This window comes from Psittacula echo (assembly GCF_963264785.1).
Source record: "Psittacula echo genome assembly, chromosome: 5".
Classification (NCBI taxonomy): Eukaryota; Metazoa; Chordata; class Aves; order Psittaciformes; family Psittacidae; genus Psittacula; species Psittacula echo.
In genome coordinates, this window is record NC_137739.1 from 16,027,582 (window position 1) to 16,049,003 (window position 21,422).

The following is a 21,422-nucleotide window of genomic DNA, read 5'->3' on the forward strand; positions in this document are numbered from 1 at the left end:
CTGGTCATCCATTCATGAATCAATTCCCTTCCTCCACCTCAGCTTTCTTTCATCATCCCAGAATTTACTCTCAATCCTGGCTGTCTCTTTGAAACTACACTTCCCTGCCCTCTCTTTCTTCACTCCTTCTTCAAGGTCTTGCTTCCTGTATATAATTTTGCTTCAACAGCATGTACCCCTTCTTTTAATCTCCTTTGGATATTTTCCTCTGTAGGTGTTAAAACTACTACTGAAGCTTAATTTGTTTTCAGTTTTGGAGAAACGATGTAAGGCTTCTAGAATGCCAACAAATCTGCTGATACTTTTCTCCTGTGAAAAAAAATCCAGTGCTTGTTACTGAAATCTGAATGAAAACTAGAACATTTTGGCAATGTACACAAACAATTGCACATGTAATTCTATAGCATCCGTAAATGCAATGCTGTGTTACTTTATTTTTTAAATTACTGCTAAAAACAATCAGTCAGTAGAACACTAATGACAATTAAAGTATCTCTGCTATTTCAATAAAAAAAATTTAGAACTTTGAAAAAAATGTATCAATGCCCAAGTGAAATAGTGAAGTAGTAAGTGTTGTTTTAAGTACGAAAAAAGGTATTTCAATAACCATAGTGTTAGTTTACACTGGAAGTTCTTACATAAGTTTGCATAGGCCCTCCTTTAGTACCGAGATTCTCTACTTTTTAAAGTAAAAAATCTGTCTTAAAAAACCAAAACAAAACACAAAAAAAAACCCCCAACCAAAACCCACATAAAAATCTATCTCCTCCCCTCCGTCACGTCAGGATTGTTTTTGTTCTCTTAAACAAGACCAAGCTTGACCTGGATTACTTTTCATCTGTGCTTATTTTTTTTTCTCTTCATTAAAACACTGCAAGCAAAGCCTTGCATTTTACTGCAAGAATACATTATAATATTATTTGAGATGTCTCTTAGTTTAGCCAATTAGAAGCAATTACATACAAGTAGCACTAGAGCTATGTTGCACCATCATTTACATCATTTTTCCTTTTCCTGCCTCCTGTCGTCACTCACTAATTTATTTGAATCATGCCAAAATAATAACATGAAATACAACCAAATAATACAGAAAAGTAACTGAGGAAGAAGATTAAGAATGGTGCTGCCCATAAAGATAGACTTACAAACAATTAAATTATGACATTTGGCGAGAACATTCACTATCTGCACACCATCAGCTATCCATGTCTGTTAGTTTGGTGGGTTTTTTTGGTTTTTAGATTAGAATACACATGAAGTAAAAATTCATATACAGAAATGAATTTGTTTGGCTTTTTTCTCTATTAAAACAGGTAACCAGGTAATTATTACAACTTAGTAAAATGAAAGTTAGACACCCAAAGAGAAAAAGAGTTACATTACCTCCCATAAGGAAAAAATAAAATGGTTGGGAGACGGTCTGTCATAAATTCCCATGGAAGGTCATTTCGAGTTATATCAATTCTGTTAAGAAAATACACATTAATGAAGAGAACTGGCAGATGAACAATCTGTATTTTCTTGTAAAATGCCATTTTAGGGGTTGGCAAGAAGAAAATGCAAATCTGTGAAAGTAAGTCTAAATGTCAAATTGTGTATTTGAGTCAGCAGAAGTAATTGCTGCTATTCAAAAAGATTAATCTAAGTTTAACAAATATCTGTGGTGGATTTTTTCTAGAAAAAAAGTGTACAGTATTGCAACTGCTCTCACTCAGCAATTAAATTGCACATCACTCATCACATCTTCACTGTGTACCCACCTTCCTTTTCTAAAACAGACAGACCTGCCTAAGAGTTTGAACATGAAATTGAAGTTTTATCTATTCGCTGTTCCTCAAGCCCAACTTTATGAATATTTTCGCCTTGAGTAGTTCTGGGAGTAAACTGCTCCTTCCAAGGACAAGCATATTCTTAAAGGCATAATTTCTTTCTAAAGGAACACAAGATTTTGTGAAGGAAACACTTGTTCAATTACTTATGTTTTTCTCTGCATTTGTTAGATTACAAATAAAATTCTTATTAATTACAACAATTTTATTATAGAAAAATCATAGATGATACACGTAAGTAATACTGCAATAAAAATAATGGAGCAAATGAGAGAACTTCAATGTCAAAAAAGAGAAGGGATACAGATTTGAGAATAGCACTACACCTGTGGGAATAAAGCTGCAATTAGAAACAGGTGATAACTCCAGATTTTTAATCGCATTTTTTTCTTATACATCTCACTCTGCTTTCTGGAGTAAGTTCAGTCAGAATGAAACAAGGATGCAGTCAGAGCAGAGGTTGTAAGTATTGATGTATTATCAAATACATGAACAAGAATGTTTGGGTTGCACTGAAACATTAAAAGCCTTGTGAATGCCAAACAAAAACATGTTTTAATTTACACAAAAATGTATTTTAATATATATAATAATACATATTATATAGATGCATATATAGATATAAATATATGTATATGTCTATAAACTGGATTTGGCTGGGATAGAGTTAATTTTCTTCCTAGTAGCTTGTATGGTGCCACGTTTTAGGTTTGTGATGACAGCTGTCTTCCCTGTTTCTTACTCTACCTCCTCTGTAGAAACTCTACCAGTTTCTGCTCTACAGTGGATACTCTGGGGGTTGGGGACTCAACCTGGCAGATGACCTGAACTAATCAAAGAGATATTCCTTACTTTGTAACATCATGCTCAGCAGTAAAAGGGAAAAGGGGGGGTTTTATGGGATTTACCCATCTTTTACTTGGGAACTGTCTGGACATCGCTCTGCCCACAGGAAGTGGTGAGTAATTGCTGTTACATCACCTGTTTTGCTTTCTTCTCTCTCCTTCCACTTATCCTTCAATCCTAAACAAATCTGTTTTGTTGTCTCATGACCTCCAGATTTTACTGGTTTTATTCTTCCATTCCTCTTCACACATCCCACTGAGGGTGGAGGAGGGAAGTGAGCGAGTAGCTGTGTGATGCTTAGCTGCTCATCAGGATTAACACCCAACAATATGTATTTTTCCTGGTTCAAACACAGTACCCTTCTCAAATACAGTACTACAGGATATTATTATCTGCTACAAATTATCAGATAGAGGAGTAAAAATTATTTTCTGCTGTTGTTTTATTTATTCACTTCCTGAAATCAGGAAGCTTTAAGGTTTAAAAATTGCTAAAACTGTTTAAAAATTCTTTTTAATTAAACTGAATAATTACTACAGTGAGACTGAAACCCACCAAATCTATACAGAGGGAAACTAATGCATTCAAAGAGAAATGAAGCAGGTGACATTCACATCTACCACTGCAAGATTACAGAGAGAAAGAAAAGTAATTATTTTCTAGGCTGATGACCTCAATGAACTTGTATTATTCCAGACAGTTGAAAATAGAATTTTTTTTTACCTTGCCACAATGAAATTATCTGGAGGAAGAAGCCGAGCAAGTTGAATAAAGATGTGATTAAGAGAAGCACAGAATCCACACCACTGTGCATAATAGAGCAGCAAGACATTCTGAAAAATGAAATTGAGAAGAATTTTATTATCTATTGTAGTTAATCCACAGTAAAGGAGCACTAGTCTTCACAACATCTGAAACTTGGAACCCTTCATATGTGACAGGAAACCATACCTTAATGTTAATAAACTTTAAGATATTTACTGATGTCTCTGTCTACCACGTTTATACACAAAAACTTGGTGAATTCTATTTCCATAGGAAAAAGACAAAATGAAGAGGATTAGATGATTTAGTTTAGCATCATTCCCTTTAAGTGGAAGTGCACCAAAGTTTACTACATTTCCCAATATTCTCTTGGAGTCTTAAACTTTTATGTATCCAACAGTGACTGTATACTTCATGGCAAGGGCAGGGAGATGGTATCTAGACCTCTTTTTGCCTCTAACTAGCAAAGCAGGAGTTAGGGCTACTGGAAACAATTACTTGAGATGCATACATTCATTGCAGACCTGACAGATAATAGATATTGATCCTTACTATCGCATCTTTAAGAAATCGAAGTGATTTAATTACTGTTCAGGGTGAGATCTAAAGCAATTTCATGGTATGTAACTAGAAAGCTTTCACCTGTGAGAGTTTTGGGGTATTTTGCTGTGTGCTTTCAAATAATAGTTTAGATTTAAAACCTTTTGGATTTTTTTTTCTTTTTTCTTTTTTTTTTATTATGTCTACTTTGCAATAACTTTTAACTTTTACAAAAGAATGTAACATACAGAAAACAAGTTGTGGTGCCTTCATTTCCTTTGAGGTATAAAACACAAAAATTAGAATATTCTTCACTGTTACTTTAAACCCTAAGTATTTAGGTGTGTTCTTATTACAGTGCGAGAAAGGGAAAAGGCACTTTTTTTTTTTTTAATAAATTAAAATCTATATTTCAAACATACAGGAAGAAAGCCCCCACGCCCTCTCCTCTCCACTGAAAAAGCCCAAGCAGCTCCCCAAAACCCAACAAACCTTGTTGAAACCTTGTCAGGGAATCAGTTGCACTGACTTTTGGATTAACATCATAAGATGATCTTTTGCAGATTTAGTTAAGATCACACTATACCAAACTGCCTTTTGTAAAGAAAAGGTACGTTTTGAATTGTTACAAAATAACGTATTTTATCACATCCATGTCAAAGAAGAATGAGACCCACTTTTCAAAAGTCTGAGCAACAATTTGCAAGAAACCTGGTCAGCAATGAGGTGTTACCTTTTCACTCAAAAACACTGTCTGATGGAAGGTACTAGTAGTCACTTCAGTGATTACATGCTGGTCATGAAGATGGACTGAAGGGTCATCAACAAGATGCCTTTTCAAGGGACTATAGAGAATACTGAAATTTTTTATGAAGTTCTCTGAAATTAAATTGATACATAACAAAGATATTTCAGTTTCATAAATACGATTCTGGCAGTTTTTACTTTGGATTCAGAAGATTTACAGAGAAAATACAAATTCAAACCTGGTTTCATGTAAGTAATTTTTGACAGTTTGGTATCAACTCTTGATTAACCAACAGTGATGTGAAAACAAGATAAGATTTTACTGGTTTTGTTTTGCTCACTACAGTCTTTTCACTTGTCACACTACTCTCTAATCTTGCTTCTACTTTTATTCAGTGTACTATAATAATAATTGTCTACGCTCCTAACCACATATCTGCTAACTCATAAATAGTATCCTCTCACCATTTTTCACTTTCTTTCACTTTCAGGCCCTTATCCTGACAGCTTAATTAAACATTTATTTGCATTTATTCTTTCATTTTTAATTACTGTCCATGTACTTTTCTTTTTCTTCTGACATTTAAATGCTGTGCTGTTCCCATGCTAATATGACCAGCCACCTTTTGTTCACCAGTGACCACCATCCTCTTCATTCAGCTTTCTTCTTAGTTTTAAGGTATTTAACAAGTAGCTGGCCAGTGGTAAAAATGTAAAGCTAGCTCCAAAGCCCTCAACTATCTTCAGCTGCACTACTCTGAGCCTGGACTATGTTCTCTAAATTGCTGCAAGATAGTGACTGTATCCTTCTTTTCAATTTAGATAGAGAAATGTTATTCTGTGCATTATAAGAGTATTCAATAATCAAGACAAAAATATAATATTAAACATGCTAAGAGTAATTATTTCATCAGATAAAAACATTTTGTGCTGATATTTCCAATCCAAAACCTCAGCCAAAGTAAAACTGGCACTTTACATACATACAAAATACCAGAACATCGAGTTTACCTCTGAAATGAAAACAGCAGTACATTTAATCTTACATTTATTAGTCAGCATTTCATTAAATTCTCACATCAGACCAAAACAGTTGTGGGGTTTTTTTTGTCTTTCTAGAGCTCCTGATTTGGAATATCTATGCATGAGTAAGCACTAACTGAAAGGAGAGGGGTAATTAAAAGACTTGGTCCTAAATTTTTAGAAACCATCTGTAAAAACTAAATTGTGTTAAAGGCATTAAATACAAATCTGGATGGTAATTTTACAATGTCAAAAGTTAAGAGGCTTAAGGAAATAAAATAAAACCCACCCACACAAACCCCAAACATAAAATCATAGTCAATCCTTGGAAAGATTATGTAGAAGCAGAAGTCTTCCACAAGTTCAGGTGACCTAGAATAGAAGGAGTTACGCAGTAGAGAAACCTTCATCATGCTCAGGAAATCCCGTGACCTGACAAAAGTTTGACATAGAAAGTACTGGGAGCAGAAAAGGAAAGGAAACGTGTCCTAACTCTGCTCTTAATTTTTCCTAAGCATCCTTTTATGCTCACTGGGGTTTTCGTTTGGATTTCCAGAATGATTTTTTTAGGGGGCTATGATGGAGACAGGATACAGGGCTGGATGAGATCCGTAAGACCAACAAGTCTGTTGTGCATACTTTTGTACTTACAGATTTATGGCAAAACATAATTAATGCTGTAAGAATTCTACTGATATGCCATTTTGAACAATTTATTTTAATGCTATATTCACTGAATTTACTTCCATGTTTGCTTACACTGCTAACACAAAAAATTCCTGCATTTTCCACAGGTGGACTCAGTTTTGCATGTCATCATGATACATAAACACATGTCATTAGGCATGTTGTGCCTAAGTCAGTAACTTGCAAATAAGTCAGAACTGCACTGGATTTGTTATTTTTTTAGTTCTGTTTTGGGTTTGGTTGTTAGGTTTCTTTTTCCTCTGATTCAAGCAGGAAATAAGAGTGTTGAGACATTTGGCCAAAACCATTACAGAGACCTACTTTGAAAACACACATACTTTGCTAAATAAATTTAAAACAATTTCTAAGTTGGTTTCAGAGACAAGAGGAAGGGTTAGTCTCTGCTTACAAGTGGAGACTTGTCCGTGGTATTTCAGTACACAGAATGGGTGAGCAAACATCAACACCACCATTAATATACAAATGTCTTCTGTAATACCAAGTTTGTTGGATACTTAGTAATTTTTTTTTCCCCACAAGCAAATTAGTTTAGATTTTACCAAATCTCACAGTGCTTCAGCCAGTCAAGAATTACACATTTTGTGTTTCACTTTTAACTTCATATACTTTTGGTATATGAAACTTAGTTCTTATATCCTCTAGAACACAAGTCTACTGCTTGATTAACTAATACATAAATCAGAACAGAACAAATTACGATTCACAATGTTGACTGTAGTCTCACTTTTCAAAACGGCATTAAGTTTTCCATTGATAAGCTTACTTGCAAACTTAATTTTCTCATTTCAAACATTTGTATAGTGGATACCATACCCAGGGCAGATCCAACAAGTGACTGATTTTGATCCAAGACATAGTGCACTTCTTCTTTCAGGTCAACAATGGCAGCAAATTCCTTAACATGAGTAGATCTTGATGCTCCTAGTCTCTCTGCATATATCCAAAAAAGATTTGAATCCAGTAGATAGAGATTCAAGGTTTTGTTGGTCCTGCAGCTCAGACCAGTGAAGTTAGTGCCGCTACTATGAACATCAGGAATAAAACAGTTCCTATCCTCAATGTGAGGAACAGAATGTTGGGCGTCATCTTTCTTCCCATGGGAAGAAAATGTTACTTTGGGGGTCTGAAAGATGGTCTTCTCAGAACTAATGAAGCTTAAAAAATGCCTGTTTACTGTCCTGCAACATGCAGTGTAATAGCTAAAGGGACTATAGAAACTTAAGAAATTGCTGCATTCTATGGTATTTGATATAACTTGAAAAAAGGTATGTTCCTGGAGGTAGAAAGAGTCCAAAGCTGCTTCTATCTCAAAAAAATTACAATGTGGCACATGGACTTTATTTGGTTTGACACCAAGTGTCTGGTTAATGCAAAGCTCACAGACATTGTGAGTTCTAGATATTGAATGCCACTGTGGAAGCACCACTGTGTTACAGCATGGGGACTTGGTTATCGAAAATGTTTCTGATAATTTTGTATGTGCATCTGGTGCAGAGGAATCAAAAGCTGGTGAATCAGTGTCTCCTAAGTGCTGAAGATCTGGCTCAGCTGCCTGGCTTTTATTACAGTTGTGGTATTCCAAGGCCACTTTGGTAATCTGCAGGGCAGGGGAGAAAAAAAAGGGAAAAAAAAAAAAAAAAGGCAACATTCACTGTACATAGTTCACTTCAACGCAAGTATCTGTTGCAGGTTTAACAACGTACATGCAATGAGAACATTTCAGAAACTTGAAGTTGACTACTCCTTCATTCTTAGGAGAGATTACAGAAGGCTCTGACTTGATAGCGAAGTTAAATTTTCAGATACTTCAGTGTGTAAGAATTAAATGTACAGAACAAGAAGCCACTTCAAATATTTTTTCAGTCCATGACACTGATCCCAGGGTCCTCTTTTCATCATATCTATCACTACTGCATTTTAAGGCTAAATCCCACTACATGAAGCATTAATCAGTAAAGGTTCCTGAATTTCCCAATACGAGAAGAAAGTAAAAGCATTGCCATATGAAAGGGATTGGAGCTTTTGCCTGCTATAGGTGGTACACAATTTTTGTAGCAATCACTAACAGCGTTGAAGCAATGTTAGTATTTTCCCAGCCACGGGCATATGGTTGTAATACTACTGGCGTACTTTGCATATAGTAATGTGTGACTTACTGGAAGAAAAAACCAAAAAGGAAAATAAAAAAAAAAAAAGAAAAAAAGAAAAGCCTGCCTCTCTGCAAACATTCCTGTGCTGCATCACCACTTTGTTCTTAATCAAGAGGAAACAAGCAGTGAAAAAGGCATTTGTGTGGACCACAGAAGGAATTTTCTTTCCAGGAGTTAAATAACATCACATATAAGAAAGGAAAACAAAAGATGGAGTTTCCCTTCCCTTTAATCTATCACATTAAAAATAATCAAATTACAGAATATACACACATTGCTTACACCAGACCACTTTGATAGGAATCATTATAACTATCAAAGGGATGGCGAAGCATCACATCTAAGGTGCCATGTGTCACAGGACCATCAGCATTAAGATGTGGTTTATACCAAGTTCATTACAGTCTAAGAATTTGTTGTTAGATGTTTTCATCCTGAAAATGCTCAATTAACTACTTAGAATAAACTTGACCCCTCATACCATAATCTAGCCTGATAATTTGGACTACCTATATAGAGGAACATGAACAGAAATTATGACCAGAAAACCAGTTCTGCAGTAAGAAATCTCACTTCAGTGAGCTACTATCAGAAAAAGAAAAATCTGCTCTTAGAGCTTTCAACATACAACTTGACAGCCTTGTTTTTTGTCACTTCCTTCCAGTCAAGTGGTTTCACTGCTTGATGAACTCCACAGAACATCTGCAGTAAACATCTCTTCCTATGGTAAACAAGTTGCGTAATATCTCCCTATGACAGTGAAGCTACACAAGACCAACTGGAATATTTTGTATCATTTCTTGCTTTGTTATAGATAAATACTATTACTTAGAAGAATAAAATCTGAAATGGAACATCTTATGTTGCACTGATTTGCTCTAAATAAGTGGTACCTGTTACTAGAATGTTTAATCTGTAACAAGCATCACTGAATTAGGTCTGCTAAAAACAAGACAGGTTGGTACAAGAATAATCACAGGTTTTTTCCAGTCTTTGTCAAAGATTTCACCAACCCCACTTTGCAGCAATCTAACTTTCATTGTATTTATGTCTAATTTGGCTAAATATTGTATTGTACGTTATTTTCTTTTTCTTCCTCATTGTTTCAGACACTGCAATACTAATTAGGCCTCCTTGTGGAAACCACACATTGAAGGACATAGATGCCATATACGTAAGGCAGCATTGCCACCTAAAATTAGCCCCACTTTTCACCTTCCTCTGATTCTTCTTTCTTTTTCCACACTGTCCTCAGTGCTATGTAATCACCACTGTGATGCGCAGCTTTGTGATGCACCAAATGGGACAGTGCATTAAAGCCTGTGGAAAATCTGTTTTTCAGCCAAGTTGGTTTCTTTATCTCCTTTACTGCAGAGTTACACAAACTCATGTCCTGGGCTGTTCAGAAATAGAAATAATGACAGAGGAAGAGAAAATTGGAAGGCGAATCAGGAATGTACATAATATAAAAATCAGATTAGTTCTGAATAGGTTTTCAATTGGGCTATACTTCAAATAACACTGCCTGGTTTAATAAAAGGTCTGTTCTTCCTTGCATAATCATGTCTGGAAAGATGGAAGGCGAGGAGAAATAGAATGGATGGACAAAACACAGGTCCCGCAATACTCCATACATTCTTACTCTTTCATTTGAGCTTTGTAAACTGGAACAGAAGACCAAAGATCTGCATCTCTCACCCAGCACTCACCACAAGAAGAAGGAAATAAAGGAAAAGAATTAGGTGCTTGTTCTAAACAACAGCTGGCACAAGGCATGTTGTATGGGATGCAAACCAGTGTAAGGGACTTGGGATAATATGGCTTGAGAAAAAGTGTTCTTAAACAAAAGAGAATACTTGGAACAGTGAAATATCTGTCACAATTAAGCTCAGAACCCTGACCAGAGTTCTCAAATTCTAGTATTTTTAAGTAATAAAAAAAAGAAACCATCCCCCCCCCCAAAAAAAAACCTCCACAACATTTCACTTACTTCATCTAAAAGAGGATGAATTTCTGCTAAGGGATTGTAAGGTATAAATATGAGAAGTGCCGGTCCTTTCTTCAGCTCATTGTTTAGAAGAAGGCTTTTTCCACCATGTGGTCTCAGCCAGCGTATGAGCATCTCTCGATTTTCTAGAGCCCACTTGCAAATGTTCTCAGCAGTATAGTTCATGATGTCATTTGGATAGATCTTGAAGGGGGGGAAAATAATTATTTGTCCTCACTTGTTTGTAATTAATGCAGTTCTCAATTACGCCTTTTTAATACAATGCCTAAAAATCCCTAAATTTAATTATACTACTCCTCAAGCTTCAGCATTTCATATACCCATTCCCTTTAGAAAAACTTTCCAAATGTTCATCAGATCATAGTAACACATTAAACCTTTGAGGGAGAAAGTATTCTACCAGGGAACCTCCTCTTTCTTTTACTACATCTTTTTTATCTTTTTCTCACCAATATATATTTTCTTTATAAATGAATAACTCTAAGTTAGTATCATCACGTATCCTGATTTACAGTATATTGGAAAACTTTTTCCTACTACTCGTTCACCAAATTAACTCGTTATAAATTAGTCTTTTAAGATTCCAGCAGGAACACTGAATTTATAGCTGGTATTTCTTATTTCTGAACACACGGAAAAGGCATACATAATAAGAAGCACTCACCACTTCTACAGTCATTTTAATAAATTACGGCAAGTTTATCTTAAATCATTTGCCCAGACAAAAGTAGTTTTATGTTGTTACCAGTAATTTAACCCAAGAAATCCATATTTTCCCTAGTTTCAAATGAATAAAGTACGTATTACAACCACAGAATTTCCACTCATGGTAGCAGTATGGATAGATAAGGTCTCTATGTCACACAGCAAATCTGGAAGTAGGTATTTTCAGTCTCTTCCAAAACCAAGGCATGTGGATCAAGAGTTACTATAAATTTTCAATTAAATTAATTTGCATGATTTTTCTGATCAGTGTAATGTCATATTTTAAACCAAAATACAGTTTTCACTATTCCTATTCTCTCCACAAAATCTCTTTGTCCATATCCTCATTCAAGTAGCCTTCTATTTCTGACCCACTTAAAGAGTTAGAAACCTTAGGAAAAAGTCTTTGTGTAGTAATTTCTGAGATGCTTGGGGCTTTGTGTTATGTTTTGATAGAAGTGAGCAACTTGGGTTGATGTTTAAAATAGCTGCTGACTTCTAGAATGAAAATGTGTGTTACTGTACAAAAATCCTGTATCCTAAAGCTCCGTGAAACAGTTATTCAGGGCCTATAACAACAGAGCTTCACTCTCCATGTACTGGCTCAGAGGCACTACAACATAAATAAAATACTCACAAGAGATGTGTTGACATGTCTGTGCAAGTACACGCTGCCTGAATGCACCAATGAAACCTCCTCTGCAACATGTTTATCTGTGATCACTCCAAAGCGTATTGTTCCAAGGTAATCTGAAAGGGCAATTTTTCAGTTTTTAAATACAATTATACACACTGAAGCTCTCCCCTGAAAGTCTTAGAACACCTTCAAACCAAAACAACAGGACATTACTGTGTAAAGGCACAGAAATCTTACTGAATACAATACTGGTGATTAAGTGAGGAAGACGACAAAAGCAGACAACAAGAATAAATGTGTTCCTCTTCTGCACACAAAGTATAGAGAATGTTAACCTGAATTTGCAGTTTCTTGACTTCCTTATTAAATATAGAATCTGGTATCACAGATGCATCTTGCTATGTGTTATGGCATCTCATAAGCCAAGGTGAGGTATGTGTAAAGAAAAAGTATGAACACTGATTCTTTAGATGATGTACATTTACAGTAAATATGCATTAAATGTATCATAGTATTCCTATATTTATAAATATGTACCCACAAGAATAGAATATTTGTCATCTTTATATTGCAAAAAACTATCCCAGCATATAAATGGGGAAATTACAGAAAACAAATATAAGAGAGCCTGCTCTATATCAGGTACCAAGTTAGCGGCACAGTAAAAATCAGAATAATGGTATAAATTTCCTTCATTTGCTGACAGGAATATCCATAAAATGTGCTAATCTTAACTTTAAGAAAACTCTATCCAGAATTTATGACCCACAAAATAGGTACTAATCATATACAAAGTTGCATATTTAAATGCAAGAAGTTTTATATTTTAGATTATTAATGCAAAACAACAGGGGGAGAAAGTCCTTCTCCTCATGCTACCTTGTACCAGCTCTTTAACTCCATCCACCAAATCATTTTCTTGGATTCAGTTACTAAGTACTGACAAAGCCAAGTTCATCCTAATGCCTCTGAATATGAAATTTCAAATGTTGCACAAGACAAACACTCTTGAGTTCAATTTAAATAAGTGCTACTCTGATTATGGCTCCTGTACAGGTTGCAGCAACATATTTAGGTTTTTGAGGAAACTGTATCTTAACGTATCCTGGAATAGCAGCCTGTCATAGGCTTTATTTCATGATGGCCAATGCCATAATAAGCCTTTTATGTAAGCAATCCTTCCACTGTAGTAAGAGACAGTCTCGTAATTAGGTCAATATCAAGAAACACTCAAAAGGAATTAATTCCCAAGTTACAAAATATTGCAAAAAAATACTGATGTCCATATACATAACTCATTCACAGATGCTTAAATTATGAAAATGAAGCTTTTACCTTTCTTTAATGAATGCAGTGCTGATGTGAAGAATGTTAAATAACCGGGTGGTTGAGGTGAAGCATTGAACTCAAAATATCCCAGAACGCCAGGCTGAAATAAAAAGAATTAGTTAGTTAAGTTATTTTCAAGTGTAAACGTATGGGGCACAGCAACTATTTGCCTACAGTAAAACACAAAATATTTTTAAAAGACAAGAATATTTACGGAAGAACAGTCACTTTGTGCTGCAAGAAAAGTTTTAATATTAAAATACTTAATGGAAATCAGTTCTAAAATTGCCAATCAAAAGCTATGTATGAGAGAGGGCTTTTGTGGATGTAGATGGGTAAGTTTCAAACCACATTATTTCCCATGTTAGCTATTAAAGTTCACTAAAAACACTTAATATTTGCTTTGCAACTATTCTGAGTCAGTTCTAGCACCAACATAAGAACCATAAGCATCATAAAAACTTCTTTTTGAACTGGAGTATCAAACATGTTCACTATGTTGCACACAATTAGAAACTACATTGGATTCACCGTTTTGTGCACGAATACTTGAGCTGCTAGACCGGCTTATCATCCCATCACATCAGTCATTGCAAATTCCTTCAGCATATCCTGCAGAAGTCGGTAAGAAAGCAGCTACACAAAAATAATGAAAGAGCCCCATATCACACCCACATATCCATAAAGTTTTTCAAACTGCCAAACAGACAAATTGAAATTTAAAAGGCTCATCCCTAAATAGGCCTACTGACTTTGCCAGGTATGAAGGCTGCATACCTTCATATGGAATTCAGGAAGAGAACCTGGGAGAAGCTGACTTGGAACACAGAGGTGCATAGTCTTTAGACTTCTCTTATTCCAAAATTTCCATTAAGTTTTGGTTTTAAATATTGAAAATATAATCCATTAACATCATTATTAATTGTGGTTTTTAACATATCATTCAAATTGACCTAATAAATTGTCATGATAGTAAGTGAGGGAAGTTGGTTGCTTTGTGTTGCATGTTTCCTTGTTCTACCCATGCATACAGAAAGAGCATTTGATACACAAAGCAAGAGCACTCCAGGGATTGCTGTGGAACAAAAGATTCCAGACTCACAGACCATCACATGTATTTGTGTGGCAAGTACACTCCCACATAAGCATTTTGATTTGTTTTTTCAGAGCCTGCTTTATTTTTTTTTTTTTGAGTTTTACATATAATACTGAATATTAATTCAGTAATTCGTACCAGCCATGCAAATTGAGCTAATTCAGTATGAATTTGTGATCTTAGGATGCTCACCGATAACAACATTGCCCATTCCAAATGATGACTGCTCTTTTTAGGCAGGACTTCTCTTTCATAAATGAATGCTGAATACAAGACTCTTGTTCATAAAGATTCCTTACAAGGTACCCCAAGAAAAATATCAAGATTATTAAAATACCAGCAATTAGTGAAATTTCTGCAATAAAAACTGTCAAGAAGGAAATAAAAATGGAAATAAAACAGAAGGAAAAAATACAGCAAAATAGCAGCACTCCTTTTTTTAAACAATAAACAGGTTAGTAATTACTGTTCACCTTTTTCTCCTAGTACCGAATTAAGACAGTAAAAGGAAATAATCCCTTATAAAAAACTTGTAAAGCATTCAAGTGAACCAAAATAAAGAGACAGACAAGATGATCCCATTTCCTAGGACTGTTTCTGAGTACCATTACTATATGAATTGAACTTATGGCACCAAATAGTGAATGAGAGTCAGAAGGGTCAGTAAAATGTGACAAGCCAAAACTCAGATGTAGAAATATTTATAAAGATATCAAAAAAGGTGACATTCTGATTCTGACTGCCAGTTTGTTGTACACTAATAGTAGCTTAAAACTTCCACACTGTGAAGAGTAAGATGTTTCCAGGAATCTTTTTGGAAAGTGTTTTTTTCAATAAGAAAAAAATTGTAGTGGAACAACATATATTAATGCTATATGCCTGTTAATTAATGTCCTTTCAGTGATCATCCTAGAATAATTAAAATTTCATTCCTGTTACAGGCTGCATTATAAATAAGAGGAAAGTGTCTAAAGTGCTGTATTTCTTCTCAAGTATCATGCAGATTTTCCTGTTCTCTCAGTGGAGAGAATCACTTGCTAATACCAACTCTGCTTCAACAAAATGGAACACTTCCAGGTGCTAGCAACAAAGAATCTTGCTCCATACAAGTGAGATTCAAGTCTTATGAAGAGATTTATTGATATAAATAAGAGATTCCTAGTTTTGAATACAATTATGCCAAGAGGACCTTGACTGCAGCAACTCCCACTTAATGTAAGAACTTCCACAACAGTAACTGATTTAGCAACAGTACCTGCATGCAGTTTATGTAGGCATCTACATACAAGCTCTTATTGATGATCACCTGCTTCTGGGAAACCATCTCTGTGGAGTTATGGTTAACTACCTACATGCAGGCAGTTAGGAATAACCAGTTGAATGCAATGTGACTTGCTGCTATATCAACTTGGAGAATAAAATACTAGAATGTGGCATAGGAATACTTAGGAGCATTGGCATTGCTAGAATGGAACAATTTCCAGTACCTGCCTCAAATCAAGCATCTGTAGGAAAGGTTTTGGAACAAACCTGAAGATATCAATAGTGAAGAGTCATGAGAATATCTACTGAAATGTATATATGGAAATACAAAGTCACTAATTGTCGTGTAGCTTATTTCTTGCTTAGTTTCTGAACCAGAGCAATGGAAAGTGATGTGTGATGCCAATTAAATCACATAAATAGACTTGACAAGAATCTCAACAATTAAAGAACAGCAAGCTCATAGAAACTTTAAGAATTAACAGAGATCTTCAAGTGAGTAATTTTTACCAGAATGTTTTTATCTCTGAACCATGCCTCATGTCTATCACAGTTCTTTGAAGGAATGAGCAAGCACGTAGATGACTGATCTACTCAATGCAGCATACTGTTTTCCCCAAAAGCCTATAAGAAGTTACCAAACATATTGGAAGAAACTAAGGTGATAAGAAGTAACATGGAAGGTCCTTTTCTAGATTAGTAGAAAAGTTACGAAAAGTACAGGTAGAAGTTCTTGGTTTTCCACAGTCAAAGTCAGCCAGTCAGGATGTGTACTGATATTCATAGAGTTCAACACTTCTATAAACACTTCTGAGAAGGAAGAGAAGGCTGAGGAATAAAATTTCCAAAGCTCATTGATCATCATTGAAGCAGGCTCAGAGGAGCTGCAGAAAGACAGTATTAAATGACTATGTGATGAAAGACCTCTGTAATGTAAAGGCCAGTAAATGAAAAGTAATGTGAATGGAGAACAGAAAAACAACCACCATAGCTGCTGACCGGCTTTTACTATTAGATAAATGCTTCTACTACTCAATTAAGTGACTTCTGTTCCAATTTGTACTTATTTATTTTTATGTTGTGGCTATTTTGCATTGAGGTAAGGGAGATCCCCCCCATCAGAATCTCAGACTTGTGCAGGCAGGCAGTTCCTGCCTCCTTTTACCTGCAAATACAGGAAAGAAAAGAGCAAGAGAAAAGGAATGTGTTACCTCTGGGGAACAGAACCACCAATATTGCATACCACTAATTCTATAATGTAGAAATGCAAAGAAGCACCTGTTGATTGATACTACATAAAATTTACAAGTAGAAGTCTGTTCATCTTTAATGATTAATTAATGATGTTAATTGTGTATCCAGAACTGAAAGCAAATTCTCACACCATCATTTAGCACATATGCACATCAGTACCCACACAAGAGCAAGCTATTAAGTCAAATCCACTTCTGGGTCAGATCCTACACACCTGGTTAATGCTCAGGAAGCATTTCTACACCAACAGAGCAAAGAAGAAAGCTGACACCATGTTAAGACACATAGCAGCTACCTCCCAGAGAGACCAACTCCTCCCTCACTTCTCCGAAAGCCATTAAATGTGCCCTGGGCACACGTAATTTTCTTAAGTGAATGAAGTGTTTTGTCGAACTGAAGAAGCTGCATGTTTTCTTTCTCTGTGCCTTGGGAAGAGGAGGCTGTTTCCAGTAGCTGGGTTAGTTAGATGAACAACGAGACATGCCAGTTTGGATTAAAATGAAACTGTTACATCTCTGCAGTTAAGAAAAGACGAGGTCTGACTATGAGTACTTACAGATAACTGAGTTATGGTAGGAAATGCGTATTTTCTCTTGATGTAACTCAGTTCTTCCTACATATTCCAAGATTAGAACTTCTTTCCAAGTGGGAATTTTTTCCCTTCTCTCAAAAATTAAATTCTAATTCTTACCCAGTTCTAGTTTTGCACTAGTATCAGTCCACAATCACATGCACAAAAAACCTCAACCTTACACAGTATCAGAAAATGCAGAATCTGTACTTTTTTTCTTCAACCAGAATTTTTTTCATGGGGTTTGAGCGCCCTCCTGTGAGAGCAATACAGCATCTCCAAATAGTCATGATTTGGTTGAGGAATGGATATAACAAACACCATGTCACTAACACCACAATCTCTCTATAAGTATTTCTTCTAGTATTACTATCTATTTATTAGTATTTCTTCAAAATAAAAACATGCTAATTAACAGGTGAATATAATATACAATACTGCTGGATTTCAGTATCTCTTGGTATGTTTCAACTTACAAAAATTTTCTGAATGTTTATCTTTGTACCTTTACAGTCCTGATTGTTGAGGCATGCTAACATGTTTAATTGATTGCAATATTCAGCTGAATGGGGACAGAGCTCCTGGTTTTCTCTGCTAGACCCTTTTCTGTGAAAAGCTGGCTACTGGAATTTGAACACAAGATTAAAGCATAAAAGCTTCACAGATTAGATGGAAAAGGACAACTATGGGCTTGAAGTCCTCCCTATCAGCAAACTGACGGGCAGCAACAAAACGCCCTTGAAACAAGAAAAGAAGGGTGCAGTAGTTCTTTTAAGTATGAAGAAAAGAGAATTTCAGCTCAACACGATGCCCTGCAAATGAATCACTCATCTACTTATAGCTTGCCAACCTACTGCATATTCCAGATTATACACAGTGCTTGGACACCAATTATTATACACCAACCCTTGGACAGGGAAACAAAACAATGAGGACTAAAAGTGAGTGACGGGCAACTGCTCTGTGACCTACTGCTTCCTTAATATGAGAGACCTTAATCCCAAAGTAGAATGAAAAAGCCAAGGAACAGACTGGGCACTAAGGAACTGTCGAAGCGCAGGCTGGGGATCAGCTACAAAGCAGTTCTTTTCTACTGAAATTTTCAAGTCAAAAGTAAATACCCCTTACATAAGTCTGTAGAACCCATTCCCTACCAGAACACAGGACTGCAAATTAGATACTGATGATAAATCTTTCAGAAAATATTCTGAGATTCAAATTAATAATCTTTTTAATGAAGAAATCACAAAAGCCTGATCAAGCAGCAGTAATCAAAATTCCAATGATCCATCCTTTACTGTCTTCTCTCTCCTCTGCTAAAAATTAGCATTTTTAATATCTGAAGGATCAAAAATCAAAGGAAAACATTAGCCAAGGCTCTCAAAATAGCAATTTGTGCCATACATGAGCTTCCTGTAACCTACTCTAAACTTAACACTTTCTACTAAAACAGGAGTCACCTCCTGGATTATATATTCACCTGCAAAAGGTATAAAGTTCCTCAACTTATATGAGAAATACCAGAAAAGTATTAACATTTCTAACCGGTTAAAATGATGAAACTAAGTGCTTATTTCTGGTTTAAAAGGAATTTTTCCTTTGTGCCTATATTTCCCTCTCTATCCATCTTCATGTACAATACTCTGTATCCCAGCTCGTGATCCTCAGCATTCTCCTGCTGCACTCCTCTGGACTTGCCCTGTTTCCTTAACTTTACAAGGGTAACAAACTCAGCACCTACTGTCACGGTCTGGGAAATAAACTCAGCCATAAATGATTGCAGGGCAGCACGAAGATCCGACTATATGCTTAGTCCATTTCAGAAAAAAGAACTAACAAATGCTGAACATAAACACAGATTAGGCATTTGGAGCCACAGAATTTAAAGCACAGGGAGGGGGGAGCTTGAACATAGCAATAAAGTCATCTATTCAATTGCTAAGCAGTATTTAAAAAAATATTTTCTGTTTCCTCCATAAATTTGTCTTTTATCTTAGTATTTTTCCAGAAGAAAGGTCCTGCTGGAAAGCAAATATAAGCTTAATGACACTGTGCTTATTAGTTACCTTTTTCACACTACTAAGAAATAATTCACGTAACACAGACCAAAACCCAAGCATGGCTGTTTTAAAATCTCTATAAGAGGCAAAAAAGTAACAAGAGTTTTAGAATGGCAAAACCAAAGCAGTGAAAGGATCACAGAAAGCATCAGCATCAGACAGACACACAATTCCTGACTCACAGTCCCCGCTTGAAACACTGGAAAACTAAACCCACAAAAAGCTCCTGAGTGTGAACAGCACAGCACCTACCCATGCTAACTACCACTGCGCATCCCCTTACACTGTAGCAGCTTTCATCTACCAGCACTTCTTATGCTCCAGCATGCAGCAGAACCAGTCATTAGGACAAGTGCTAATTCAAAGAGGACCTCTGCTTTGTTCTGAAACACTGGAAAGCCCCTCATTTGGTTTGGACACTGCTACAGCATCAGTCTGTTGATCAGGTGTTTCATTCTGCCCTAATAGCTTAGGGTTTAGTAAGATTATAGTTGTGCACTACAGAAATGAACAGTTATAAAGGGATTATAAATGCTTCTGTTGTTAAGAGCATTTTGTCTAATTGGAGGTTCTTAATCCACTAGTATTGCTACCACTCTTGGCACTTCTGAACACAATTGACCAAAAATTAATAAAACACAATATACCAGTGGATTAAAATCACAAAGTTACAGCACACAAAGTGGTTAGGAGCCATTATTTCAACTGATTTCACTTTTTTTTTTACTTAACAGACTTATTAGAAAGGTTCACTATTTCTTTAAAAATTTAAGCAATTGTTACATATTTCTCAAATAATTTCCCAACTTAGACTGCAAGATTATTGTTAAAAGATTTCTCCCTTCTTTCTTGTTCACATGTAACTTTTTGGTGAGGTAACAACTTCAATTGTTGTCTCTACATACTAAAGTACTTTAAGAGCATTACTAAATCGTAAGAGTAACTATACAGGGAACGAACATTATGAATTTGTCATTTCATATTTTTATGATTTGAGCAAACTTACAGGGCACTGATTTCAGGATCCTGGAAATAAACTAGTACTTTGGAGCAGATCAAATTTAACTGTGAAACAAATCAAACTCTTTCTGAACCACAGTGGTAAAGCTAGAGAAGAGAGACAAGTACCTCATAATTTGAGAGGAAATCTAGTAATTTTGATCGAGACGAGATGTAGAGTAGTGGTGTCATCACCCGGCGAACAAACTTTTCAATATAAACAGCACTCATTGGGCCTTTGTATTCAATTGGTCCAAAACTAGTACCAAAAAAAATAATAAATCATTAAGACTTAAATTAACAATAGAGTCAGTCCCTCCTGGGGGTGGCAGAGATAGGAGTTACACGGACAGCATGCTCAGTCTCTAGGGAACTGATCTCTGTGTTAACTAACAGTGCCTTCTGTAGCTAATAGACAAGTTGTGTTACCAGGCTTGAAGTACAGTGCAGACATTGCAGTGACTCTAACACAGCGTCTATGAGTAGGTGCAGTGTGTTGGTGGGGACAAAAGGATGGAGACCACCTCTCAGTCCCATTGCAGAAATTGGTAAAATGCAAGTATAAATCATATAGATACCTTTCTGCTTTATCCAAAGTAAATACATGTGACTTAAAAATACAGATCTGAAAAATGTCACTATTTTCCCTTGATTCTTTCTTAAACCTTAGAAAGTTCAAACAATATCAATCTGAAAAGGTGCAGTATTTTTTACACAGACTTTTACAAGTAGCAGTCAATAAACAGGGACAAATACAGTCACACTGCTGATGAACAGGTCCAACAAGTCTACAGTTTCTGCCCTAGCCATCTGACAAAACAGCTCATACCACATTCGGTAGTGCTAAAACAGAAGGCTAGCTGGGCTTGTGGGGCTACAATTTCCAGAGCTT

At 35.7% G+C, this 21,422-nt stretch overlaps 1 protein-coding gene across 2 annotated transcripts in view; it reads right to left on the reverse strand.

Moving 5' to 3' along the window:
* Window positions 1–21,422, reverse strand: part of TXNDC11 (thioredoxin domain containing 11) — a gene marked incomplete at its 3' end in the record, with an annotated part of 32,103 nt that overhangs the window by 3,532 nt on the left and 7,149 nt on the right. For both annotated transcript variants that reach the window (XM_080620082.1, XM_080620081.1), the window contains 8 exons: window positions 20,660–20,789; window positions 13,294–13,387; window positions 11,959–12,071; window positions 10,599–10,799; window positions 7,272–8,055; window positions 4,714–4,859; window positions 3,399–3,508; window positions 1,384–1,464 (listed from right to left, as the gene is read on the reverse strand). In XM_080620082.1, the coding sequence (XP_080476208.1) occupies window positions 1,384–1,464; window positions 3,399–3,508; window positions 4,714–4,859; window positions 7,272–8,055; window positions 10,599–10,799; window positions 11,959–12,071; window positions 13,294–13,387; window positions 20,660–20,789 (1,659 nt within the window). The remainder of the gene's footprint in view (window positions 1–1,383; window positions 1,465–3,398; window positions 3,509–4,713; window positions 4,860–7,271; window positions 8,056–10,598; window positions 10,800–11,958; window positions 12,072–13,293; window positions 13,388–20,659; window positions 20,790–21,422) is intronic.